The 27,958-nt window shown below is 55.5% G+C and overlaps 1 protein-coding gene across 2 annotated transcripts; it reads right to left on the bottom strand.

Annotated features, from left to right (window-relative positions):
* IGF2BP1 (insulin like growth factor 2 mRNA binding protein 1) lies at positions 1 to 27,956 on the bottom strand. Of its 2 annotated transcripts, XM_086766601.1 has the most exons (15): positions 27,782 to 27,956; positions 26,702 to 26,762; positions 6,773 to 6,821; positions 6,239 to 6,290; positions 5,595 to 5,658; positions 3,856 to 4,137; positions 3,115 to 3,249; positions 2,768 to 2,890; positions 2,131 to 2,266; positions 1,908 to 2,030; positions 1,466 to 1,582; positions 1,198 to 1,272; positions 790 to 921; positions 519 to 632; positions 1 to 111 (listed from the first exon to the last, which is right to left on the bottom strand). In XM_086766601.1, exons 1-15 carry the CDS (start codon positions 27,954 to 27,956, stop codon positions 19 to 21), a joined length of 1,731 nt encoding a protein of 576 aa, XP_086622727.1. In that variant the 3' UTR covers positions 1 to 18. The 2 variants fall into 2 exon arrangements, with proteins under 2 accessions (XP_086622727.1, XP_086622728.1); XM_086766602.1 differs by lacking the exons at positions 3,115 to 3,249; positions 3,856 to 4,137.
* Positions 27,957 to 27,958: the final 2 nt, after the last annotated feature.

The raw sequence follows: 27,958 nt of genomic DNA, 5'->3' as shown, positions 1-27,958 counted from the left end.
TTGGTGTCGGTGCCGCTCTTATTTCCTCCGTGCTTGCGTCTGGCCGCTCTGTCCCTTCTGGTGCTGCTGCTTCACCTGGGCCAGGATGTCTCGGATCTTGCGCTGAGCCATCTGTGGATGAGAAGAGCAAAAGGGGGAACTGGGGGGGACCCCGGGGCGGGCAGGACCCCAGGGGCAAGGGAAACGGCTTGGCACGTTGTGAAAGACGCTACAGTTCGGCAGGGCTGGGCGAAGTTGCTCCTGGAGATCCCTTCCTCCTCTATTTTTAGTGAGGTTTCCTCCAGACGTTGGGTTTGGGAGGTCACACACGCTCTGCGTGTACACAGACTCCCACAGTTCTCCCTGTTTCCCCCACCACCGCTCCCGGCAAAAGGCAGAGCTCACCGTCACCCACTTCGGCAAACGCCACCGGCCAGGCGTGGAAAAAATGTCCACAGGAAGGCACACACATGGGCACACCCCCATACGAGCCACCAGAGAATCCACTAGCGCTAGCGCAGGAGCTGCCGGGGCTGTACCTGGCTGGCGTAGAAGTGCCCAATGATCTTCACGATGACCTGCTCGTTCTCGTCGGGGGTCTGGTCCCGCGGCACCACCACCTCCGCTGCCGTCAGGTTCTGCAGCTCGTTGACCTGCGGGGACGGGGCAGAGAGCACCCCGTCACGCTGTGCCGGAAGGACCGGCCCCTTCCGGGTAATCCCAGTCGGACCACTGGGAAATCCGTCCCTGGGATGTCCCCAGGGACCGGCAGGATGATCCCATTCCCACCCCAGCATCGCTCCCACTTACGGTTTTGCCCCCCTTGCCGATGACCCTGCCCGCGGCCGAGGCGGGGACCCGGATGTGCGTCTCCAGCTTCACTTCTTCCTTCGGCCCAAAGAAGTTCTCCTCCTTCAGCTTCCCGTAAATCCTGCCCTGCGCCTGCGGAGGGGAGGGAGCACGGAGTCAGGCACCGTCCGAGATGTCCCACTCCCGCATGTCCCCACCAGTTCAGCGGGTCTCCGTCCCCGGGACGCCACAGCATCCCATGAAATCCCAGTTCCTTGGGGTTCCAAACCGGCTGAGCTCCTGGGAGAGCTGATGCTGGGTTTGCTCAGCTGCAGACCGGGTTCAAAACTGGGTTCACCGCTCTGCTCCTCCCTTCCCAGACCCGTGGGGCGCTGGAGAGGGACACCCCAAATTCCCTGTGGTGACAACCTTGAACTGAGCTTCCGGAGGGCCCGTGATGACGACCATGCGCACTTTGGAGTCCGGCGTCTCCGGAGGGGCAATCTGGAGGGGGGAGAGGACGGTGGCTGCGGCGGGGGCGGCACGGGCAGGGCGGCGGCCGCACCCTCCCTCCCACGTGCCGCAGGATCGGGCCCCCAGCCCAACCCCCTGGGTTTTCCAGGTGGTTTTCCCGGCTGGAAAAGCCCCCACGTGAGGAGGTGCTGTCAGAGCAGGGGTCCCCACGGGGCAACCCTACCTTGATGGAGGCACTGGCGAACCGGGAGAGCTGCTTGATGTGCTGGCCCTTCTTGCCGATGATGGCGCCGACCGCCTGCGCAGGGATGAAGACGTGCACCGTCTCCTGCTCCGGAGGCTGCGGGGACAGCGGCACCGCTCAGGGCTCGGCGCCACCGCGGGGACGGGGGCTCCAAGCCCCCTCTCCCAAAGCGATGCCCACACCACTCTGAGGGCGCAGGGCTGAGCCGCCAGCAGACCCCGCGGGGTCCGAGCGCCTTTCTCCACCGCGTTTGCAATAATTTAAGAGACCAGATCCCGCGCCCACGCTGGACCCGAGCTGCCCGCTGCCAGCACAGGATGGCGATGGCACCACAACCCTGACCATCGCGAGGGTCCTCTCCGCACAGGGGAGATCCCGAGGCGGAGGCTGGAGCGGTTGGAGCTGCCCGGTGTTCACGTACCATGAAGGAGCTGTACGGCGCGGCGCCGGAGACGCTGCTCGGCGGAGGAGGGACCGCGTTGGAGGAGGCAGGGAAAAGGCCAACAGCAGCCAGGTTAAGGCCAGGGATGAGGTGAGACTGCAACTGAGAGCGAGAGGAGAGAAACGCTCATCGCTTGTATCAGGGCATCTCCCTAGAGAGCTCCCGTCAGCGGAGCCGCGGGGCAGGACCGAACCCCACTCACGCTCATGGCGGCCACGTCGTTCTCGTAGGCTTCCCTCACTTTCTTCATGATCTCCTGCTCGGCCTTGCAGCAGTTCTCGATGGAGCCCTTCACCGTGATGGTCCTCTCGGGGTTGTACAAGGTCAGGTCCTGCAAGCTGATGGGAAAGCCAGCGTCAGCACAGAGACCCTGCCCTGCCCCACCAGCGCCACGCCAGGTCCTCCCGTCCTTCTGATGGGTGCTGGGGACACGGGGTGCCACTGCCACCGTGTACTGGGACTGCCTGCTGCCAGTCAGAGCAGGGACCAGCATCCTGGTTTGCACTGGGAATTCCACTCCGCTTTCACCCAAAACCATGGCTGAAGGGTAAAACTCCAGTGCTGGCCACCAAACCAGTCGGTCCCGAGCTCTGCAGCCCTGAAGGGACGGGGAGGGGACACGCAAGGCACGGGGAGGGGAATACAGAAAATACAAAGCCCAGATTTTTCAAGAAAGCTTTGGGGAGTAAAGCATCCACGCCACAGGTTGGCTTCTCAGCTGCCGGCCAGGCACCTCTGCCCGCTCCCATCCCATCACCCACCTCCTCCTCATCCTCCCCCTCCGCCCCGGGCTGAGGCAGTTCTGCCCTGGTTTCCCCAAAGGGAGCGAAGAGCCTTACGACGAGATGGTGATTTTTGTCTCCGTGTCCTGCTCCACTTTCTTCAAGTTTCGCCCTTCTTTGCCGATCAGGCGCCCCACAAAGTTGTTATGGGCCAAGATTTTCAGAGGCACTTCATCAGCTCTTGAGAGAGGAATGGGGAAAAAAAAAAGTCCAGCGTGAGGGATTAGTGCAGCCAGAGGAGGAGGGATTCGGTACGGAGGGATGGGGGAAGCTCAAGTCCCGCGGTCCCCCAAACCAAAGCTCCCGCACGCGCGGGAGCATCACCCAGCCCCAGGTGCCGGGATGGTACCAGAGCTCAGCCAAGAGCTGCGGACGGGATCTGCGCGCACAGGGAGAAACCTTACGTCTTGGTGTCCTTCGCCTCCTTCTGCATGATCTCCAGAATCATCTTGCAGGCAGCGGAGCAGCCCTCGGGGGTGGAATGGATGCTGATGGCTTTTTCTGCAGCTCCCGCGTTTTCTTTCCGGTGCACGTCAATCCTGGAAAAGCACGGGATGGATGCTGAGGCGGAGGAGCGGCTACGCGGCTTCCCGGCTGCTCCGCTCCCCCCACGCCCTTCCCGGAGCTCGCGCTCGACCGTAAGGTTGTGTGCGCCCAGGGAAGGCGAGACGAGTTAATTCTGGGCTCAGCACTCGACACGGCCGTGGCGGCGAGAAGCTCAAATCCCAGAAATCCAAATAAGGCACCAGCATCTATTTATTTTAAGTAACACGAGCGATGAAGCGGTGGTGCGAGCACGTGCCTGGGGGACGGGGTGGGCTGTCCATCACTTCGCGTCTTAGATAAAGCCCTCCTTGGGGGACAAGAGCCGCAGCCAACACAAGCTCAGGGGCCAAGGCGGGTGGAGCTCAGCAGGCTCGGGCTACGCGAGACCGGCCGGAGCAGTGACCTCGGAGACACGTGGGGAAGCGCGGCCAAGAAAGCCTGGCTGGGGCAGGGCACGGGACGGTGGCTCTTGGACACGCTGCCCTGCGTGGCGAGAGAGGCCCCAGACAGCCCCTTCTCCAAAAAACCCACCCTCCTAAATCCCTAGGGACCACTCAGCTCACCGAGGTGCAAACCGGCTGGCGGGAGAAGGGACTCACTTGGACTGCGTCTGCTTGGTGATGTTCCGGATGGTGGCTCCTTCCTTGCCGATGATGGCACCCACGTACTGGGTGGGCACCAGGAGGCGAAGGGGGATATCCACCGGCTGCTGCTTGACCGGCGCGCCCGCGGCCACGGGGGAGCCCTGCCTGGGAGCGCCGCGCGCCCCGAAGCCGCCCCGCCGCCCGTTCTCCGGCCCTTGCACGGACTGCTCGTCGGGGATGTAGGACACCTTCAGCGCGTGGTTCTCCAGCTGGTGCCCGTTCAGCTTCATGATGGCTCTGCAAGGGGAGAAGGGGTTGGGGCGGGGGTCCCTCCCACACCGAGGGGCCGCGCATCAGCTCAACTCAGAAGGGGCCAAGCCATCCCTGGCGTAACACCCGGCGAGGAAGCACCGGGAAGGGGGAATGGAGACGTCGCAGATGCTGTGGGGACCCGGCAGGACTTTCCACCCGGCCCAGATGAGTCAAAATATTTTAAGAGGAACCACTCTGAGCACCCAGGGGAGGGGGTGGGAGCGATGGATGCAGGACAGGATCGTGCAGGGAATGATTCCCATGTCTCCGCTGCCTTCTGATTTTTGGCTGGTATTTCAAATCCCTCTCCCGGTCGAACTTCAGGGGCTGCAAGAGCTGAAAGCTGCCGGTAGATGGGGCTGGCAGCAAGAGCAAGGCGGCGGCTTTGGCCACCGCTCTCCACAGCTCCTTCAAACCTCCCCGGCTTTCTACAGAGAAAACCAGAACTGCAGCTCTCCAGAGAGTGGTCAGTGACTCAACTCTTGGGGGGGAAAAAAAAATAAACCAAAAAAAACCCAACAACCCACCAAAACACCACATAAAAAAAACCCCACCAACAAAATTCACCCAAAAAAGCCCTAAAACCAGCTGAGCAGAGACTGTCCCTGCTCGCAGTCCCATCCCTGCAGGATGCGAAGGAACCACAGAAGGATGCTGGTTCCCCTGTTGTTGTCGTGGGGTGACAACCCGTGAAGGTTTCCTGCGGCCACCACGCAACCACAGCAGCCACGGGTTTAACAGCTGAAGCGTTACCGGCCATCGGGAAGCTGGTGCGTTGGTGGAGCGACCACAGGCCACGTCCCCAGGGACGGCGGCCTGGCCGCGTCTGAGACATCCCCACCTCGGTGATGGGAACCCTCCCAGAGAAAAACCTATCCATCCATCCCTGCGCTCCTCCAAGGCAAAGCGCTGATCCCGTCCCTTTTCCAGCTTTCCAGAGCTCTCCGTCGAGGCAAAGGAAAGCAAAATAACCAGTGAAAACCCAATTAATTTTCCATTTGCATTTAGTGGGACAGGGCAGGACGGGGAATGGAGCCCCAGTGACATGGCCATCAGCCAGAGAGGACACGTGTTGCCCGACGCCTACCAGCTCCTGCGATATTTGGTCTCATCGTGACTTTTTCTGGAGACATAATGCCTGAAATCAGGCAAGTACAGGGAAATCTCTACTTTTCCTTGAGCAAAAACTTATGCTTTTACTATGAACTGCAGCCTAAAAACATGGACATCCTCTGAAGGGCTTTCACCTGAGAGTGAAGGAAAAGAAATCAAAGTTCTGGGGGTTTCCTCAAAGGATTGCTGCTTTTTTTTTAGCCAAAATTCAGGAATTCTGGGCTAATCTGACTCCTAGCACTGGAAATCCTGTTTTCTGCAGGCGGGGAAGGGGCTCGCGCCGCAGCGGGGCGGGCAGCCCGAGCTCCCGGGGGACGCAGGGCGCTTACTGCCTGGTCTGCTCCCGGTTGGCGTAGGTGACGTTGACGACGGCGGTCTCGCTGTCCGTGTTCACTGCGACAACAAGAGGCAGAAATTAAAAGAGAGGCAGCGCTGACGCCAAGGTCCCCCCGAAACGCGGGGAGTCCCTGCTCGGACAAGTCCCCGCCGGGGCTCCCCGGGGATTTGCGAACATCGTTCTCCTGCGAGGGAGAAGAGCACCCAAGGGCCCGGGCCACGCTGGGACGCATCCTGGGCGGCACAGACCCTCCTGCCTCATTCGAAGGACCCCGATATCCCACCGCGCTCCGCAGCAAAGCCACCAAAGCCAACGCCACCCTGCCACCCCTCGCCAGAGCCCGGGGACGGCCCCAGGAGCTCCTCCGAGCCCTCCCGTCCATTTCTAGGAGGGTTATGGTAACTCCGCTCTCATTAAACACCCCACGGGCAATATCAAACCTCCTGTCTCAACCCATCGCCGTTAGAGGCTGAGAGAAAATCCGCTGAGCGGAGACAGACAGTCCCCGGCCGGCCTCGGGAAAGCATCCTGCGCCTTCCCTCGCAGCGGCCGCTGGTGGGTACCCAACGGGTGCGGCAGGACCGACGCCGATCCGGCACCCGATGCCCAAAGCCAGCGCGCGGGACTCAACCCTACCTTGCTCGCAGTTTTCTACGGTGCCATACTGGGCTAGCAAACCATCCAGAACCTGGAAAAGAGAGGAAAAAACCCCACTTTACACTGGGATTGTCAGGACTGACCAGGGAAACACAATCAATCCAGGCAGCTTTCTCATCATTAAGAGTTCACAAGCAATTAGCCGAAGGAAGCTCCCGCCTGCCCCGGGACGCTGGACCAAGGGGCCTCGGAGCCGGCTTCGGGGGAAAAAGAGTTGGGGAAAATCTTAAAGGTTGGCAGGAGGAAAGGATCCGTTTTGTTCCTTATACAATGGATAAATCATAAAACCCTGTTATTAACGGGGATTTCTGTTGGTGTAGCTTACGTCGCTTCTACCACTTGACTTTACTCCTGGAACGGAAGAGGAATAAGCTACGCGCACGCATGGGTCCGGTATAATTAGACCCAATTAATAACAAAGAAAAGGAGAAATGTACTTGGATCCCCAGTACAGAAACCTGGGGTGGAATCAGTCCTTAAATCTGAGCTACACTGCTCCGCTGCTGCTCTTACCTCCCATCGCAGCTGAGGCGGGATGTTCCGGATTTGAATTTTCCGGCTCCTGAAATAAACGGAAAGCGATGAAAAAGTAGATTTGGTGCCCGACGTGCAGCCGCCTCGCGCTGAGCTGCTGCACGTTGACGTGCCTCACCAAGCTTCGCATTTCCACACGCTCCCGGAGTTTCTGGTGGCTTTTGGCTCATTACAGCCAGCCCGGCCGGTGCCGGATTTACGCCGGGAGCTTCACCGAGAACCAGACACCAAAATCCACCCCCGACCCTTCGGCATCGGCTGGAAAGCCAGAGACTCTTCCCAGATTCAACAGAAAGATTAGAAAGCAAAAGGGAGCTGTGTGTTCACGTAACCCGCCCTTCCGTGCCAAGAGACGGTCCTCGGGACGTCACCCACCGCCGGTGGGACCCGCCGGAGCATCACTGCCATGGCCAAAAACCTGGCGGAATTTTAACCGGGGAGATCAAGGCACGGGCATCCCGGCTCCACCACCTAAGATGGTCTCAGGCTGCTCCTCCACTCCCATTTTTGGCTCTTCCTAACCTCACTTTTCCCAAAATAGAAACTTTTTTTTTTTTTTTAATTCCGATGCCAAATTTACCCCGGGGGTGCCGTCCCCCCCTCGCCCTGCAGCTGCCGCAGACAGCTGAGAGCAGCCGCGGGCTCGTCCGGCACCGCCGCCGCGCAACACCATCGCCGCGGCTGCCGGCACCCCGACGCGCCCGGAGCCCCCGTCGAAAGGCAACGACACCGTTCGGTGCCCAAAGCTGTGAAGGGTGCAGCTCGGTGGGCGCGATCCACGTGCGAGCAGTGCCAGCCCCCCACGGACGGCCGGTCCCCGCCGTTGGGCTGTTTCTCAAGAATAACCAAAACCACCGAATTTTAAGATGCTAAAGAAAAGGAAGATAAAGGCCACGACCGTGGCAGGCAGCTCAGCGTTGGTGGCACCGTATCGGGTAAAAATCCTCCGATCCGGTCATCACAGCACCAAGTATTTATGAATGCGTGAAATAATCCAAAAAAGGAGAGAAAATGAGATCCCAGATCCTTGTCTTCTAATGACACAACTTTAGAAGGCGCCTCAGCTCATTTCTCAACCAGAAGAAGTCGTCTCACGGTGGAACGGCCCAAAGCCATCGGGATGGTTTGGCCACGCGGGTGAGGGCTCCTCCTCAGCCCCTTCATCCCGCGGGGTGAAAGCGGCCGCCTCGCGCATCCCCGCTGATCCGTGCTGCCGACGCAAACCCACACGCGTCAGGATCCCCCACAGGGCTGGCCGAGTCAATCGGTTCCCAAGAAAACCTGAAGTGATGTTTCCCAAACCCACCAAACGTTCCCCAAAGATTCCGATCGGATGGACGGAATGGCCGGACTTAGGGCTGCTCTCCCTTCTAAAAGTCAAAATGAAACACAAAAATATATATATTTTCTTTTTTTTTTTTCAGTGCTCCCACCAGCTCAGCCACCAAGAAGGGTCCGGAACACCAAATTTTGTCACTGCTACAGATGCAAACCAGGTGGATGAGGAAAAAGAAACCAACCCAACCCTCAAAATTGCAGCATGCCATGGGGGGGGCTGCGGGAAGCAAAGCGGGGCGGGGGGCACGCTCTGAAACCAGATCCCGCGTTTCCATGCTAATCCGCATCCCAAAATGAACGGAGAGAGATCAAGAAATCCAGAATGCAACAAATGCCACAGTCCGGGGAGGGTGAGGAGGATTTGGAGAGGCAGAGGAGAGCCCGTAGGTCTCCCACCACCCGTCCCGCCACGGAAACTTCCCCAGATAGCTCCAAGCATCCGGACGGGCAGAGCACGCGTTCTGCAGACGTGTGACCAGAATCAAACGCAACGTGGAGAGAAAAGAGGCGTTTATGCCCTCACACCATAATTCTGCTGGTGGCATCTAATTTTCTCCCCACTAAGAAAAAAAAAATCGGCTTTCCTTTGCCAAGCTCACCGGAACGCCGGCCCAGGCAGAGCATCACCTGCATCCGCGCCAGCCAGGCAAGGCGAAGGGGCTGCGCTGTGCCTCGCTGGGGCCGCTGCGCTTTTATCAGTATGTTAATTAACCAGTAATTCCTCCCACCACGACCACGCCAGCGGGATTATTTGCCACTCCTAACAGCCTCCGCTGCTGACGGATATTAAATCCCACGAGACGACGCTCAGAGGGAGGGATGGGTCTTTCATCAGCCCAACCGGCCGCGCTGCATGAAGCGGAGCAGGATCCCACCACATCCCGGGATGAGCCGGCGCTCCGGACACTTGACTCCTGGCCCATCTCCACCGGCACCCATCCTGCCCCGGGCAGGGCGGAATCGGGGCCGCATCCGCCACCCCTCGGTGAGCTCCGGCTCGACACAGAGTTGCCCCACAGCGCGTGGAAACCTCTCCGGCGAGCAGCCCCTGCTCGAGCCCGGCTCCATCGGAGCGCTCGGCAGCGGCTGTGGTTAGAATTACAGAGGAAGTCACGGATAAATAAACCCCGCTATTTGCTTTGCTAGGAGCGGGTCCTGCTGTATTGAAATCCTCGTCGCGAAATGCCGCTCTTCGTGCCACCGAACGCGACGGCCGGTTCTGCCCGCTCCCACCTCCGAGTGGAGCTTTGCTCCAAATAAATAACTCCGCGAGGCGGCGATTCCCCGGCTTTTTATTCTCCATGTGCCAAAGGCGGGAGCTCCTCCCTCCTGCGCCGCTGAAGGGCTCTCCCAACCTCCGCTCGCCCAACCCTGGCCGCCAGCCGGGAGCGATGCTCGTGCCCCTCGGGTGGGCAGGAGCCCCGGACCAGTGCCGGCATCTCCAGCCCATCGGAGAAGGCAACGGCTCCGTGGGATGCTGCTCATCTCATGCCAAAGGCAGGAGCCCCCAAGAAACTTGGGGCGAGCCAGAGCAGACTGATCGAACTGGTAAAAAAAAAATGTCTATTTGCAAATCTGGGCAGTTCCTGCACACGCTGGTGGCCTTTTTTATTTAAAAAAAAATAAAAATAAAAAAAATAAAAAAAATGGGGGAGGAAAGAGGAGGGATCGCCGCCCTCCTGCTCCGTGCCAGCAGTGCTATTTGCGATAACGGGATTTCAGCGTCCCACTACGTCTGTCCGTCAGCCCTCAAAAACCTGCCAACGCGCCCGGCAACCCCACGCGAATCTGCCGGCTCTCCCGCAGAGCAGGGAGCAAAGGGAGACCTTGGAAATCTCTCGACGCTCTCAGTAAACCCTCCCTGGCCGTGGGCTGGGATCACTGGGGGAAAAACCCACCCATCCTGCTGCATCCGGGCTGGTTCCTCGCTGCGGGGGAAAAGCAAAGAGCGGGAGCAAAGCGCCACGGAGCAACCCGGAGAAATCCAGGAAAGGGACGGGGGATCCTGCAACACCCGAGCACGGCGGAGATTTCTCACCCTCTCGCGCCGGTCCCGTCAACACCGCGTGGGTCAAACCCAACGCGCGCCAGGAGGAACATCTGCTCCAGAAGAGAGAAACAGAGGTGAAACGGGAAAAGGCAGCGGCGAAGGAAAACCTTGTTCATTCAGAAAACACCCACTGCTGGTCCCCGACAGCCGCGGAGCCAGGAAACCTCCGTGTGTCCCTAACGCACCCTGAGCCCTCCCAGCTCACGTGGCATCGCTGGCCCTCAGTGCCGCATCGGCAGCCGCATCCCGCGTCCCCCAGCGCCGCGAATGGACCGATACCTGCAGCGACCTTCGCAGCAACCCCCGATCACCCAGGGAGGCGGAATCGCCATTAAGAATCCCAAATCAGGTTTGGGGTTTTCTTTTTTTGTTTGGGTTTTTCATTTTTAAATCCAGCTGGGAAACATCCAGGTGCAGATTCAGCTGGCAGCATCCCCCTTCGCTCAGCCCTGGACGCAATCCCCAGAGATCGCCTTCCAGAGGGTGGCCGGAGCCTCCCGCTTAATTAAGAATCTGCCGGTAATTCCCCGGAGTGGGCTGGCACGCTGGCAGCGGTGGCAGGGACCCAAGAAAGGGGCACCAGCTAGTTAGGAGCAGGCAGCCTGGCCGGGGGCCAGCAGCAGGCTGGGGCCGGCCGCCGCGAGCCGGAGACGACGGCAAAGCAGCGTCGGCACAGCCCGGCCTCACTCGAGGGTTCCCCTCCGCTTCGCACGAGCCTCGCCCGGCGTTTTCGAGGCGATGCTCCGGGGGCAAGCATCACCGGCACCGGCGCGTCCCTGCCTCCGGTGAAATCCGCTGCCACCTCCTCCCGATAAAGTTCTGGCCACGGGTTCCACACCTGAGACAAAAACTGCTCTGTCCCGGCGTGGAAAAGCTGGAGAGATGCTGGGAGAGGAGCATCGCTGCACCCACAGCTGCTGAGCGGGCTCCGCAGCAGAGCTCGGGATAAAACCTGCACCCCATGGACGCATCACCTTCCCCTGCCCCGCGGTGCAGGCAGGGGCCGGCCAGAGGACTGGGACCATTTCACCAACAGAACTCAGCCCCGAGCAGTGGGATCGGCGCAGCGGGCGCAGGGAGGAGAAGGGAACGGAGAGCGCAGGATGCTCAGGTCACCTCGACTGCTGCGTTCCGAGTGCTTAGCCCCAGACGACGCTCCCTGTGATCCCAGGGGAACGGACACTCACAGCCGCCTGCGTTACCGGCGCACGACGCTCTTCAACGCCCGTCTTGAGGGAGCAATAACAACGCCCGGGCACAGGAGTGACCCCCACGAGTGAAACGGCCCCGCGGCGTGTCCCCCTCCAGCGCAGCCAGCCCCGCAGATTTCCTTCCTTCTCCTCCGCTGGTCCAGGTTTTGTTGGGACAACTTGATTTCTCCTGTAGCCCCAAAGCAAGTGGCTGATTCGGTGAACATCTGCTAGAGGAAGGACCGACCCCCAGCATCGCGGCAGGAGCTGCTGGTCCTCCGACCCCATCACCTGCACCAGGGAGTCAACAAGCACTCCGCGGGCACGCCGGAGCCGCGCACCCACCACACACCCTTCCCACGGGGCGTTGGCTATGGCATCTCCCTTACATCCAACACCTCCTGACCTTCTCCGTCCCCCACACGTACCTCTCAAAGCAGAGGTGACCAACGGCACCACGACGCTGAAGGACCACGCGCTGATGGCAGAGCACAGCCGAGCTCGGGGCTCTCCCCGACCCCGTCAGGGCCATCTCCCACCAAAACCATTTACGCAGCGTCTCAGGGCAGGAGGAGGACAGCCAAAGCCAGACATGGGGGGGACCTACTAGAACTGAACAACATTAATGATGGCTTTTCAATCAAATGCAAATGCTATGCAAATTGGGGGGCTGAAAACACAGTGCATCCCTGATTCAATTAACAGCATTTCATTTATCTAGTTAGGCTTTGATTCAGGAAAGCACTTAATCCTGCGCTTAATGTGGTGGTGTTGTTGTTTTTTAACGTTTTAAACATTTTTAAATAGGAAAATGTGGTTGCTAAGACACAAACGTTGCCAGGGGGACTCGGAGAAAAGTTGTAGCTGAAATTACTCGCTTTCCTCTTATAAATTGATAGGCTTTCAACCTGCCGGCATCTCCGCGAAGCAGGAATACTGTCCCTACGCTCCCTTCATCGACAAGGAAACAAAAGCACAAAAAAAAAAAAAAAAAAAAGGAGGTACCTGCCGGAAGCCCACGGCAGATCCCTACCACACCTCCCAGCACAAGCCGGTGCCGTCCGCCCGCTCCGACGGGATCGGCCTCCGGGCTTCAGCCACTTCACCCGTCATTCGCCATCGCCGGCGCTGCGCTCCGAGCCAACACATCTCTTGGCTTCCCCACGTGCCGGTCGGTGGTTGTACTATTAAACCCACCAACACGTGGACTTCCCAGCAGGACCAGGCACGCGAGGTCCTGGCTGGAAGCGCTCACACATCAGCAAGACAAGCCGGGGAAAAAAAACCCACATCCCAAATTCATCAGAGGATGCTCAAGCAAAGCCAGCGATCCAAATTCGTTACTCGAGTGCAGCATTACTACGGTTCGAGTAATACGTAAGCAGAGACAGATAGCTGAATTTTTTTCCGAATCCCAAATCTCCTGACCCAGCTCCTCACGAAGGTGCAACAGGTCCAGGCTGAACTTTCGGAGTCTTTGTAGTTTGGGAGAAAAACCTCAATATGGGAACAGGGAGGAACCATGGAGAAGTCTTCCCCCGAGTTTGTAAAGAGCCTAAAACCAGAGCTCTGAGGTTTGGAGGCATCGCGTTGGTGTTGAGCTGTAACGCCGAGATCTCAGACATCAAGAATATTCCACTTGAGCACATAAGGGGGGGGGGGGGGGGGGGAAGCAGATCTGGGCTGGCGTTTCTGAAAGGTTGGGGATAAGCCCCAAAAGGAGGGCACTTTTTTCAGCATTGAATTGCTCTGCCAGGTCACCACTGCCCTCTCCTGGCCACGCCGCTCCCCATCACTGCTCCCCCCAGCATCGCCCAGGCCCCCAGAACCCCACTTGGCCCCGTGCTTTCAAAGCCCGGTTTCACCGCTGAGGCTGGTGACTGAGGTGGGTTTGGACTACGACCAGGGCTGTGACGCAGGGCAGGTGTAGTCCCACAGACCAAGAAAGAGAGCGGTGGAACCCTATCAAAAAAGCCCCCAAACGTGAGGCAACTGAGCAGGATCCAGGAGGGTGGAACGGGAAAGAGCAGCATCCATTTGCTTGTCCTGAACAGGGACCCAGCTCGCAGCCTGCTCAAACATCCATTCAAACAACATTTTTTCCGTATCTCCCATAAAGAAAAAGCAAAGCTCTCCCAGAGAACCATCCCCCTGCCTCCAAAACACCTTCTTCCCACCAGACCTCAACTTAATGTCAGCAGTGCAGCCAACTAATTCAACTCAAACTCCAACACCCTTTCTTCTAAAAGCATCTTGTGTTACTCTGAGTTGCGATCTTCCTTCCTCCCAACCCCAGTGATCCACTTGCCCTCATATCCTGAACCTTCACGAAGAAACAACTTCTCTAGAAACCACACACCAACAAAAAGCCTCGGTGGCCACGATGGTTGCCGTTCACCGGGGGACCTGGCCAAGGCCAGAGAGGAGAGAGCCCCAGCTGCGCCCGCGCAACAGCAAAGCCAGCGCTGCAGGGTGGCTGACGGGAAAGAGATTTGGGGGTGGAATGAAAGGAAGAGGAGGTTGAGAAAGAAATATGCAAATACGTATAACGACAAGATTAAAGCAGCAGTAGCAGAAAGAAAAGCAGAGAGAACACTGGGCTGAACCTTTGAAGAGAAACGATCCAAGAGGCCCCTCCAGAAGGGATCAGGGCAAGTCAACGGAGACATTTGGCTTCTGGCAGCTGGAGGGACGCAGAATTGAACCGGCCACGGGATTTCAGAGAAACACATCATCCACGCAACAGCCTCAGACAGACCCCCTCGCCTTGGCTAGTAGTTATCTCTGGCAAGCCAGCACAGCATGATTAATCCTTTCCATCAATCATCTCAGCAATCAGAATTTGATCTTGGGCTAATAAATCTGTCTAATTGGCTTCTCCCCATTAGCTCTTTTTGGGAACCGTTTTGTACACGGAGAATCACGCCTCATAATTGATGAGATTTTTTCAGGGAGCTGCCGAGAACGAGGAGTTGTCCACGAGCATCCCTTTGAAAGCCTCGGAGAAGCCATTCTCACTTTCGGAAGAGCTGTTGCACCTCAAATGCAGAAGGCAGGGACTGGTTGATGCCTGGAGCTGGGAAAAATGCTCTGTCTTGTATTCCCTCCGCTATTAAACAGCTGTCCCACCTTTCCACTCTTCTTTTTCCCCCTGATCCCGGGTGGACGGTGCTGGCACGGAGCACACGCCACACCCACCCAGTTGAGCGCCAGCCTCGGAGAGAAGTCAATACCTCGGAGCTTCAAAAGAGGCGAGAAATCCCTGAGAAATCCCAAAAACCCTGACGCTCAACTCGCCCAGAGGAAGACTCCAATCATCCCCCAGACTTCTGCGGTTCGTCCTTGCCAAAGTCAATACATCAAGTACCTGCGGACAGGACGAGCTTCCCAGTAAGGAACAGAGAGGAAAGATGGATGAGTTTTATACAATGCACCCATTTTGCATTATCTTTCCATTCTAATTTGCTGGCGGGTGGCCACGCACTAAAAGGCTCTTTCTGACGCTCCGAACACGCCCCAGAGTCAAGCCCAGCCACACTCGGTGGGTTCCCACACCCGGCAACCCAACCCCAAACCTCAACGGAACGGGCTGACAGATAAACCCCGACAAACGGGTGGCAGATAACGCACCAGTTCCGTCCCAGCCACCTCCCGCCACGGTCCCACAGTGAGACACGTTGAGAGATTTTTCATCTCTGAAGAAAAACCTAAAATTTCAATTCTCAAACTGCCCTAAACCAAAGCCAGCCCCTGAGCTGGCGCTGGCTGGACTATGAGCACAGACCAGATGTGGGGTTTAAAGGCCAATTTTCTTGCAGACCATTGTGGAGGGGATGTAGAAGAAGCAGGGACCTGTTCCTCACCCCATCTTTTACCCTTGGGCCTCAAAGCGGTTCTGAGACCATCACTTCAGAGCACAGCACGACGCTAGGAACCCTACGGCAGCCAGGCAAGGGAGCACACAGCGTCGTTTGCGCGTCCTCAAAGCGAAGGGAGCACGGCCAGCTCCGCACGGCTGTCGGCTTCCCCCAACCCCGACAGAAAATCCCGAATATGAGCACACATGACAAAGCATATTCCACATTTTTGTGCATTCTGCACAACTCAGAGCATCTCCCTTCACCCACCAGCACCAACTTTGAGGAGAAACGGTCCTAAGTGTGGATCCTCACTCAGCCCCCCGCCTCCAGGAGCTACGACATCAGCCACTGAAGAAGATGCCTCAGGTCACCAGGCCTCCCGCTGTCCTCCCCCAAACCCAACAACGTGGAGAAGAAAAGCTTGGACGGTGTGGAACCCACAGCGCGGCCACGCCGACTCCCACCCTTCACCGCTGCCTTCGTTAGCGCGCTGGGGACGGGGGTTCAGGTGCCACCCACGAACTCCTCACCCACTTCTCCTTGCCAGGAGAGGGCACCTCTGCCCTCCTCCAGTGCCCGGACTCATTTCTAACTGGTTTCCAGTGGCTCTGATGGTGCTACGGGCTGGGGGATGCTTTGAGATGAGTTCAGGCTTCGCAGAGCGGCCAAGGGAAGCTTCCGGCTGCTCCCATGCAGTCAGTGCCAGTGGGAACCCCAAACCCCATCAGCGCACGCTCTGAGACCACTCTGATTTCTCAATAATTAAGCATTATTACCAGGGTGATTGACAGGTGTCACTCAGATACATTTCAGATAATTTTGCCTACAGAAAGTGGCCAGCAGCATCTTTTTATCCTGTATTTCCAGCCTCCCGGACAGCGGGGTGTTGGTCTCTTACTGGAGACCTTGCAAACGCTGCGGGCTCGGCGTGCCTCGAGCAGGGGAAATACGGAGGGGTTCGTTGAGGCCGAGGGGAGCTGCAAGGACTCAGGGCCCCGACAACCCCAGGTGCACAAGCACACGGTACCAGCGCGAGAGAGGAAGAGGAAACAGAACTGCTTGTGACTTCTGAGGGTTCTTCCGAGCGAGGTCTGTGTCAGGAGGAGGCGGCGGCGTGGGGGCTGCTCCGCTGCGACATCACGGTGCCAGGGAGGAGCAGACCCCGGTGCCTGGCAGGTACAGATCTGTCGGATAAGACTGGGTGAAAATCCGACGTACGAGAGCCTCCGGACGGGGCGGTGTGCCAGGGGCACTGACGCTGCTTCAAGCCAAATCAGGTCGAACCAGTGCAGCGAATGCAGGCAGACAAGCCCTCCGAGATCAAAGCGGACTCGTCACGGGAGAATCCAGAAGTTACAACACAGATTGTATTATCTAATGAACTTAATTCAAGGGTGGAGACCCTTTTGTCAAAACTCAAGTTAAAACCCATGACGCCGTACTCAAACCTGCCAGTCCTCCCAGTCTGGGTGGGTTCAGACCTCCAGCAGTCCGGACTGCGAGCAGCACGCTTGTCCCCGTCATACCGGGGACACATCCCAGCCCAGGTCCCAGACAGGAGCTCCCAAAATCCCTTCCAGCCCTGGCGGGTCCGGGCAAGGACGAGACGCGGATCTGCGGCAGGTTTGGTGTCGCAGCCGGGGTGCTGGGGTAAAGCTGTGACAGATTTTCCCTGAAAACTGCAAGTGAAATCTAAATGTTTCCGCTCTTCTGCCTAAGGGAAGATAAAGACAAGAAACTAACCGAGATGAAGAAGTACAAGTGAGGCTTGTTGTTTTTCTTCATCTTCACTTCCAGCATAAATTCTCAACAGAAGAATCGAGTTCTTCACCCAATCTGGTTGAAGCCAGACTCGCTTGCTCTTGCATTTCCTCTTCAGAAAGGAGGTGAGGGCAAAGCAAAACTCTTCTAAGAAAACGCGACCTGGTGTTTTCATTGAAAAACGAGAAATTAAGGTTTCTCACGCAGAGCCCACAAAAATCACCCTTCGGGGGGCAAGAGGAAAGACACCAAACGCCCCTTGGCTGGCATGACCGAGGAAGCCAGCGGTGCCTGCGGAGCCCAGGCGGACGCAGCCGTGCTCCTCCGACGGCATCAGCGTGGGTTTGGGGAGCGTTAAACCCCTCCGGCTGCTTCCTTTGTCCCCCCGGTGCTGGACCAGCAGCAGAGGAGACGTAAAGTTTCCAGACGTGGGAAGATGTCCCACGTTTGTTAGTTTTGGGGTTTTTTAGCAAGGGGGTCACGAACAAGAGAAGAAAGGAAAAGGCTGAGGCTCGGGTAGGATGAGGCAGGAGCTGGAAAACAGCAAGGACGGGGCTTTTCCACTCCACCGCCGAGCACCTCGTTACGGAGCAAAGAGCGGTGCCAAAGCCGAGCCACTCAAAGCCCACCGCTGCTCTGGCACAGGCAACGCGAAAAGCCAACCCGACAAACACACACCAAATAAATTCAGCGCACCGTTAGGGCAATCCAGCACAAAGCCGTCTGAATATCTGATCTGGATTTTTTCCTAAGTGAATTCCCCTCAGACACGTCCGTGCCCTCTCTCCTGTCTGCCTTCCATAAACATTCGCATCGCCAAGTTTTACTGGCACAAACAGCGGCAGAAAAGAGCTTTCAAAGTCGCACGAGTAAGTACTTGGGGGAAACTAAATACAAAATCGCCGCTGCGCAAATATTCACGCCAGGCACGCGAGGGTGCGCAGCCCTAAGGTGCAGGAACCATCACGGGGCGGATAACGGCTCACCAGGGAAGCTCGGCGTTCAAGCCGCAGCTTTTAAAAAGTCACAAATATTCTCTCCCCGCAGTACGTATCGCGTTCAGCAGTCACAGCCGCCCTGCGTCTCCGCCGTAAGCAAGAAGAGGCTACGGATGTCGGAGAAACTGGCCGCGTTATTAGCTCAGCTGTAGCGGAACGCTAAACAGTGACTATATAAAGTTCATATGAAGCTGTATGTTTAGGCTCAAATTCAGCACACGCCTCGTTCTACCATCGAAGCGGCCCCAGGAACTTCCGAAGGACAGCTTCCCTCTCCAAAAGCACATCCTTAGGAGCCTCGTGAACCCGAGCCTGAACGCTCAACACTCATATGGGGTTCCTGGCTCCTCGTGAAATCGCACCCCAGCAAACAGCTCCACAAAAGCCCACAGCAGCCACAAGCTCTCCTTCCTTTGAGAGATCGCGATTTTCTTATCATCATTGCTCATTTGATCAATTTGTTTGTAAACACTTATGCCGGAAGGCTTGAACCACAGGAGATCACAAAACACACATGAACGTCTCCACAGCAAAGAAAACTCACACGCTCCTGTCCATCTGCGTGTATACACGCACAGAGAAACGGTTACCCGTGATCACGTCTGCTTGGAGGTGACCGGTATTAACCAGGAATAATCGGGAGAAGACGGACAGCCCCGGTTAGGGGGCAGAACCGCAGAGCTCATCCCATCCCAGTGGCATCGCCGTTGAGGACGCAGCGTTTCCTGACGCCGCGCAGGTCAACGCCGCTATCGCTCATCACGCCTCGATCCAGGCATCGTTTAACGGCCGGCGGTTCTCTGCACACAACACAACCAGAGGGTCAGGACGCACGGCTTTGGATCACGCAGGAGCTCGAGCAAAGCCAGTGCTTCGCAGGTGACAAAGGCAGAGCCGGGAGGGAGAAGGCAGCACCTCGGGCATCGCTGCGTCCTCACCTCGCCGCGTGGCAGCTCCGCGCCCCTCATTCCACACCTCATCCGCAGCTCCCGATCCCCCGTCCACGCGTGCTCCCGGAATTCCCAAACAGCTTGACAATCCCTTCGCCACGAGCACGGAACACAATGGCTCTCTGTGCGGCGAAGAGCAAGGAACGAGGGGGACGGGTAACATCTCCGGACCTGCCAGCTCGTGCCCCAGCATCCGAGCATCCGCCTCTCCCTCGGGGCCGTGGGGCAGGACCCAGGGTGGGCCAGCGAGGGGCAAAACCCCCCGGGTGTCAGCTGGCCGCTCTGGATCTCAAGAAAGAAGGAATCCCGACCGTCGGATTTTTCGAGAGCGCTCAGCACGTCAGGCGCTAATCGCTTCTGAAAACGGAGCTTTTATTTAGACGCTTAAAGGCAAGTTGGAAAAATCTGGCTCCAATTGTGGGTGAAAATCTGGCCCTGAGAGCCTTTTTTTTTTTATTCTCTTCCCTTTTATTTGGCTCTAGATCACAATTCTCCTGTCTCTCTTACGCTCCGGTCGGGAGGCTGCTCCCCCAGGATCTCCTGTTTTTCACAAAGCTGAAAAGCGCGCGACAGCGGGATCGTCGTCGGAGTCAAAACTTTCTCCTCTTCGTGCAAATCAATTTCCCTGTCATCTCAAGTGCCGTTTACACACGGCGATACCCCGGGACCGTGCGGGATTTGCGTCTCGCCGCGCACCGCGTGGAGCCCTGCCAGCTCCCAGCGGTTCCTGGTACACGGGGCCGCCGCTGCTTTTACGACGGGCGGACCGTGCTCGTAGCATCTCGAACCCAACCTGGCGCGTTACGCTTAAAAATAAACCGCGGACCGAGTTCTGCCGGGGATGCCCACGGATTAGGGTTTTATTTTCTTAGACCAGTTTGCTCCGTACGGACCAGACAACTACAGTAGCCAGAAAAGTGTGAAATTTCAGCTCTGACCATGTCAGGGCTCCCAAGTGTCAGTTACAATAAAATAAATGACCCATTTCCTGACGGATCGCGAGGGCTCCTCTGAGACGGACGGACAGATTTTTTTATGTTTGTTTATTTTCTCTCTTTTTTTTTCTCCCCTGCCTGCGCTCCTCTGCTCTTTCGCATCAGGAGGTGGGAGTGGAGTAGGGATGCTCTCGCTCCACCACCGCCCTGGCAGTGCCCTCCCGGCTGCCCCCATCCCATCCCCACCGACATCCCCGTTCCCTCGCGCCGAGCTCTGCCAGCTCCTGGCCCCTCGCCTCCAGCCAGCACCCCAATAAACTGTCCCCCCCCGCTCTTTGGGTTTGATCAGCCTCCTCGGGGAAGCTCCCACACAGGGGCTGTAAAGGCAGCCGGAGCGAGCTCGACTCGAGGCAACGGCACGGGGAGGATCAGAGGTTTCCCAAAAGCACTTCCCGGCACACGCAGGGCACCCGGGTACCCCAAAGCCTCCCCTCCGAACGGGCGCCCGCACCCGAAAAGCTTCACTTCGGGTGCACCTGAGCCGCAGCCAAACCCCAGGGAAGGGGACAGGAGCCGGGCAGGGTCCCCACGGGAAGGGCTGGCAGGAGCAGGGACCCCAGCCCTGTGAGACCCCTTCTGGAAAGCTCCATCCATTCCTAACTCTGTCCGGAGGAGAAAACCAAGCAGGTTTCAACTAAAGCATGATTTTTTTCTGTTAAATTCAGATACTTAAAACCATGAAGACCGCTCCAGCATCTTCAAGAACAGGCTATGGACATCGAACATAAACTGGTGGGAAACTGGTTTCCACTCCCTTTCAGTGGGTCATTCCACCAGAAGCAGAAAACGCACACTGGTTTTAAGAAAATCAGCTTAAAACACCACCTTACACTGATGTTCCCACAGCTTCCCAGGGGCACTACCAAGGCACGGGAGGCGTAAAACCTCCAGCCCGCTTTGGTCCGAGACATCTGCAGGACGCGGGCTGGGGGGGGACCTCCTGAGGCCGCCAAGGCCAAGCCCAGCGTGCCCCCAGCCCGGCCCCGCCGCGGGGACACGGGTCTCGGCGGGCAGAGCAGCCCACGGTTCACCGGGAAACGAGCAAGGATGAGGACGGACGGACAGAGACGCGTACACCCTGCCAGCACCTCTTGAGGAAACAAGGGAAACCTTCCTGCCGGGACCCCCGCAATCGCCCCGGCTCCACCACCTCCAGGACAAATTTGCCATTTTCAGGTAAACCCCAGCAAAGATTTCCAAGCAGAATTCCCCACAGGGTTTACCGGCAACGACCAGACGACCCGGGATAAAACACCACACATCTCTGGAGCAAACACCCCCGTGGGTCTGGGCTTCCCGTCCTGTGAAAAACCAGGTTAAGATAAACTTTCCTGGAGAGCGGACTCTGCCAGCATCGCCTCCGCACCGCTCCCCGTGCTCTCCCCACGGCAGCTAAACGCCATCCCGAGCGGGCGCGGGATGGCGTGGGACACCGGCCCCGTCGCTGATGCATTTTTCTCCTGCGCTGCTCGTTTTCTTAAATTTCTGAAAACTTTACCAGGCGAGTGCATTTTCGTACCCCCTTAGGCACTCAGTGCAGGACCCTCCCGGATCACTTCCATCCTTCAAACTGGGCAGAGTAAGAACGGAACGGTGCACGAAGGCTCAAACCCTTCTTCTGCCAGTTCCTCCCCTCTATGCCCCACTTTATCGGGGTCCATCCGGTGGCTGGGAAGCCCTCACCCACAAACCCGAAGAGGGAGCTGGCGGTGCTGGTCAGAAGTGGGCGATTCCGGAGCGCATACCCTGACTTCAGCTTCTCAATGCTTCCAGGGCGGTGAAAACCAGAGTTTTCACCTAAAACTTTTTAAAATCTGCTCTCTGGTGAAATTAAAACAACAGAACAGAAAAGTCTCTGTGACCCCTTTCAAAGGCTTTTTTTTTTTTTCCCCCAGAAGAAACCTACAACCTTCAGGTTTTTAAGCTCCTGAATTTTTCAGTTTTCTCCTTAATTTTTGGGAAGGGGGAGACACCAGCATCTCCCAAGGGCTTCCCTACACATTTGCTTTAGGCTCCCACTCCTCCCCACCAAAAACACTCTGTATGACCAGTGGCATCACCAAAAGAAGCAGAAGAAACCCCCCACACCTTCCGCCTGCGTCAACGGAGGCACCTTCCTTCCATTCCTAAATTCAGCAAATTTGGAAGCCAGCAGGAAGGCGGGCGCTGGAGCCGGCGACTCCGGCAGGAAAAAGGGGCTGGAGATGTTTCCTCCAGCTCCAACCTGGAGCTGCAAAACCCCGGGCCAACCTTGGGCCATCCCAGCAGCCTGAACTCTCCCCAAACCCTCCCAGTGACTCTGGAAAACATTAACATCGCTGGGGGCTTGGGCTGGGGAGGGTAGAAATCTCCACGTATTTATTTTTTTTTTTAAATTCTGAAAGGTCTCGATTTTCAAAGCGAGTACTTTAACCCCAAATTCCCTTAGCCATATCTCTGTTTGCTTGGTTTTTAACCTAAAAGGTAAAGAATGAAACAAATTCAACTGGAGAAGCGCGCTCAGTCCCAGCAATTGCCACCAAGGTTCTCCAGGGAATTCCATTTAGTCTTTTCTTCGGAATTAAAAAAAAAAAATATATATATATCATCAAACTCCTCACAAAGGGCATCTACTCGGGACGAGCTCCATCTGCTATGGGTTCAAAACTCGAGGCTATAAAGTTTACAGTTAAATTGCAATTTTTTGCCAGTTTCGGCTCCTACGTGGAAAGGGGGAAATAAAGGCATTTCTCTCACTTCAGACTGTAAATCGGCGATTCTTTCTCTCAGGTATGTTAAAATTGATTAAATTATCTCAGGTTTAAGCCTCATGGATGAAATTCACTGACAAATTATTAATGACTAATTTAATGACAAATTATTTCTAATTTTTCTAGCCGGAAATCACCAAAACCGTATTAATTTCCAAATCACTACAGAGGTGTCAAACCAGTAGCAGAGAGCTCGCAGCTCAGAGCTGGGGGCTCACACAAATAAAGCAAAAACCCTCCAGATTATTACCCCTTCTGGTAACCAAAAAAAGTAGTGACCAACCAAATCCCACTAAACCCAGCACCCTCAGAATGGAGCGCGCATCCTGCCTCTCAGTTTCCAAGCACTGCTGTAAACAAGGGTGTCGCTAATTTTTTTTTAATGATGCTACAACTCGTACACCAGCCCTGTTTTAAGGGGAAGAGAATGATCTTAAGGCCGGATTAAAAACCTGGTTTGTCTCAGCATTCAGGGCAGTGCCTTTATTTTAACAGAAAAGAACGAGCAAACTTTTTTCAGTTCAGTTTCAGAGAATCCAAACATCAGGAGGGAGAAAGGCACAATTTTTGACTCATACTGACAAACAAAGAAATCACACTCGCTCTTTAGAAAAATTTTAAAATATTTCGTTACGAACAATTAATTGCACGACCATGCACACGCAAAGAGAACATTTCTCCGGTGTAACAACATTAATTTGCAACAAAGACTGGGGAAAAAAAAAAAAAAAGAAAAAGAAAAAAGCCTATTTTAAGATTTCTCCATCCATTTCTATGCACTGCACGAGACCCTCACGCCATTAAGAAGATTTAATAATTCCCACCCCTGCTCGGGAGCTCGCGGACCCTCTGACCCCACAACTTGCTGCGAGTGACCTCTGCCTAAAACCACCCTCGCGCTTCTCCGTCCGCGGGCGGTTATCAGCCCAGCTCCCGCTCCCCCCCCCCCCAGTTACTCGCTCTCATTCTCTCTGCTCGACTCACTTCCACATTCCTCATATTTGGAATGTCTGCTTGATGGATTCACTTTTTTCCCCCTCACCCCTCCTCCTCTCTTCATTCATTCATTCTTTCGACCCCATCGACTTCGGGCTTTTCAGCTCCCCAGTTCCACCCCCCCCACCCAATCCTTAATCTTAAGTAGGAAAACTGAATTCTCTTTTTTCCTGAAAGAATCTTTTCTTTTTTAACCTCCTGAAGAATCAACCATGCAATAGTTTTTTAAGATTTTTTTTTAAATCCTCTTAAGTTTCTCCAAGTTTTTCTATCAGCAAAGTTGAAGAAAAAACCCCTCCCAAACAGCAACGAGATACTTTAAACAAACCTAAACTAACTTTAAAACTCCGGGTTTTTAACGAAACGACATCTTTATCAGCACTGACTTTTCTTTCCAGTTGAATACTTCAAAAGTATTTCGTTAAAATGGTTCCCCATGATCATTAACATAAATTGCAGCGTTAAGTGTTATTTGAAGAATCACTGTAATTAAACAACTCTCAATCAGTTTATCCTGCCTGGCTGTTCCGCTGCAGCAGCCACACACACCAACCCCTCTTTCTTCTGCCATATTAACACAATTGGGATTTCTTAACTCATTTCTACGATGGTTTTAGGGACGGGAGGGATTTTAAAGAGGGAAACAACCAGCAGGAAAGCCTGATTTACATCACGCGATTTCACCGGGCACGTTCATTTCTAAAAACGCCCAAATCAGTTTTCCTGACCATTCCTACTTGCAAGGAGAAGAAAACACAACCAAAAAGTCAACTTTTTTTTTTTATTTTATAAATAAGCTGGGAAGCGCCCCAACGCTCATGACTTGTTTTCCCACATTTCGAAAGGGGGAGGAAAAAAAAAATTACTATCAGGTTTGGGGGGAGGGGAAGGCTGTTTGGTTTAGATCCCACCAAACCCATCTGATTCTGTCCGCGCTGCTCACACTTAATTAACCATTTCCTGTTCCATGTGCCTTTAAACTGGAAAATCCAGTCTTAGAAACAAGCAGAAAGGAAAGAAGGACCAAAAAAAAAAAAATTTTAACAAAGAGAAAAAAAAAAAAAGTCGCCTTTGAGGCAGCCTCCCCCCCATCATCTCAGCCCTTACACACGGCAGGGAGGGGAGGGGGAGCAAAACCAACTGACCCCCAAAACCTCATCCGGGGCGAACAACCTGCCAAGTTCCCAAGCGGCTGCCAAAAAGTTGCCTTTTCCCCCTCCCAGAGCCGCGAGCGGCTTCCCCGAAGTGAGACAAAGTAACCGGCTGCGCTGCCGTTCAAAGCGGCACCGGGCGGGGGGGGGGGGGGGGGGGGGGGTGTCATTTTAACCCCCCCGCCCCCAAAAAGGCTTCAGGCAGAGCGGGTTTGAAGGAGACCCCGCAACCCAACCCCTTCCACTGCTGGTAAAGTCTCCCCCCACCCACCCCACCCCTCATTTATTCGGGTTACAGGCGCCACAGAAATATTCCCATTTCCAGGGAATTTCCCCCCCACGCTCTGGGGAGGGGGCGAGATCTGCTCCCCCCAAGCTATTGATCATCCAGCAGCACTAAGAAAATAAAAAAAAAAAAAAATAGAGGGTTTGTTTTTTTTTTTGAGTATTCTGTTACCCTTCACAGGGTAATTGCCTTCCCAATAATGCCCCTTGCTAATTAAGCCCCAGCGAGTCACCCAGCGCTGTAACGAGCACTATCGATCACCCTGCTAAAAAATAGATAATAATAATAATAAACTCTTGGTGAGGAAATTATTAAATAGATTTTTTTTCTTTTTTCCCCTTTGGGATCAGCCCCTGCCGGGGGGAGCCCGCTCTGCAGCAGCCAGGGGCTGCAAAGTTTGGCCAAAGTGGGGTCAAAGGGGTGACCCCCCCCACCCCAAAATGGGCTCCCACCGCCCAGCCAAGATATGAGGGGGGGGGTTGTCAAGAGACGAAGGAACTGGGAGAGTTTGGGGAGGAAGAGTTGGCTTCGCCTCCTCCCTCCGCGCCCGGGCGTTGAAGTAACCGCCTCGTCACGTGGCCGACGCGGGTTTCGGGCTGCGCGATCCAACGTGGACTACGCGGGGCTGGGGACTAACTGGCCCTCTCCTTGGGCTTGGGGAGTTGGGGGGGGTGCTCCCCTGCAAAATAAATAAATAAACGAATACAAGAAACCACCGATGCAACACACGAGCCCCAGCGGGGCTGGGGAGCGCGGTGGCCGGGGCTGCTCCGGCGTCCTGCACGCCAACCCGGCGCGCAACAACAAAGGGCCAAGAAGATGGAGAGGGCCGGGCTGGGCAAGGCCGGCGGCGGGCGACGTCGCTTGGCAAGTAGATGGAAAGCGTCAAGAAAGGTCGGGTTCGCCCCAAAACAAAAGTTGCCGGTGGGCAGGAGCTAGGCCAGCGCCCCGCGCTCGCCGGGTTTTAAATCCCTTTCCGGCATGGCACCGTGAGCCCAGCCCCATGGGGTGGGCTTTTTTTTTTTTTTTTCCTTTTCTTTAAGTCCTCACCACCAAACCCCAGCAAATTTCACTTTTTAATTTTTTTTTCTAATTTTTTTTTTTTTTAATTTTACAGTTCTTTTGGAAAACAAAAGGTTTCGCCCATTTCGCAGCAGAGGAGCCGAGCGAGGCTGGGAAATTCTTCCAGTGCCACAAGTTTGAAAATCCCAACCCAAAATGCCTCAGCCATCCATCACCTTGGGCAAGCCGCTGGATAATTGTTTAACCATTTCTTTTACAAAAAAAACAAACAAACAAACAAAAAAATAACTTGCTGGCAGAGGAAGTTTTCTTTTTTAAAAAAAACACAAACAAACAAAAAAAAAACAACAACAAAAACGAAATTAAATGTTGATCCTCAGAACTGCCTCTCACCTCGCTGGGGACGTATCTAAACCCAAATCACCAACATCTCTAATTCCACATGCACGTTTCTGGGTGTAATTTTTTTGCCTCCTTTATCTTACGTTAATTTTTTCTTTCCCCCCCCCCAACAGAAATTAAAAAAAAAAAAAAGAAAAGAAATTAAAACACTGTATTACCTTTGCTTTTTAGGTACTGAATGTTCAATCTCTAGCTGTTTTCCATGAAGCTCCACTTTCCCTAAAAACAAAATGTGTCTGTTTTTGAAAATCCGGGTGGAGTGGTCAGAAAGCTTTGGATAACATACTATCACGTGAAACCTGGCAATTTAATTCAAATTATGACGAACTACGCACAAATACATTTCCCGATTCCTTTACAAGTGCATTTTATTCAATATAAGACTGGCTTCAAATGGGAAGCGGTGGGAGGGAGTGGTGAGTGAGCTGCCTGGACAATGTTCCTTAGGAATATTTAATTCCTTAGTTCATCCTGCTTTGAGCGAAAGAAAATGAGGAATAATATTTCGAGACCAATTCTTCGCCTTTATTTCATTCCGCCTTGTTTAATCCCTGCGAGAAGTCCCCCGGGGAGATTTCTTTCCCCCTCCCCATTAAAAGGCTCAAAGATTGTAACTCCATGGCAGAAATGGATTTCTCTTTGAAAATGGAGTGGGTTGCTTCGCTGCTGGCTTACTAGGATGATTTTTTTTTTTAATTTTTTTTTTTTTTTTTTTTGGAGGGGGGAGAAGAGGGGAAGAGCCCGGCGGGAGCCCGGCCGAGAGAGGGGAGGGGAAAAAAAAATTAAAATTCAAATATTTTCAAAATTATCTGCTTCTCGGGGAGCTTTTTTCTCTCCCTGCGAGCAGCATGGCGACCTTCGCGCTACTCCACACATCACATGCCCCAGGAAACCCAGTTTCAAATCAAAATGGCCAAAGTCCCAGCCCACCCGCCCGCACCGCGACGGGACCCCCGCGCCGAGCCCCGCCGGGGCGGCCCACGCGGGGCGGGGGGCTGCGTGGGGTGGGGGCCACCCCGCTTTCCCTCCCCTCCCCCCCCCCCAAAAAAAGCGGGGGGGGGAAGTGGGGTCCCACCCCAAGCCCCGACGGGGCGCAACGGAGCGCGGAGGCCCCACGGGTTTTCGGGGGGGTGGGGGGGGCAGTAGGGGGTCAGCCTAGGAGGGGGGGGTCCGCAGCTCCCCGGGGAGGGGGAGAGGAGGAAGAGGGCGGGGAGGGAAGGCGAGATAACGCCGCTTACCCGAAAAAGTTTCGATGGCTTTCATGGCCCACTGCTCGTCGGGGCAGTCCACAAAGGCATAGCCGGACTTGACGAGGAACTGCCCGCTGAAGGAGATCTTGTGGTCGTTGAAGACTTTCTCCAAGTCGGCCGGAGTCACGCTCTCGTTTAGGTTCCCGATGTACAGCTTGTTCATGG

This window comes from Chlamydotis macqueenii, chromosome 25, assembly GCF_036417535.1.
Source record: "Chlamydotis macqueenii isolate bChlMac1 chromosome 25, bChlMac1.mat, whole genome shotgun sequence".
NCBI classification, from domain to species: Eukaryota; Metazoa; Chordata; class Aves; order Otidiformes; family Otididae; genus Chlamydotis; species Chlamydotis macqueenii.
This window is presented reverse-complemented; position numbering and strand designations above follow the sequence as displayed.

Coding starts and splice junctions, on each gene's coding strand:
- IGF2BP1 (XM_086766601.1), bottom strand. CDS start 27,956: ATGAACAAGCTGTACATCGGGAACCTAAACGAGAGCGTGACTCCGGCC. Junction 2,031..2,130: donor ACGACGTGGCCGCCATGAGC/GTGAGTGGGGTT, acceptor TCTCGCTCTCAG/TTGCAGTCTCACCTCATCCC. Junction 1,583..1,907: donor CGCCGTACAGCTCCTTCATG/GTACGTGAACAC, acceptor CTGTCCCCGCAG/CCTCCGGAGCAGGAGACGGT.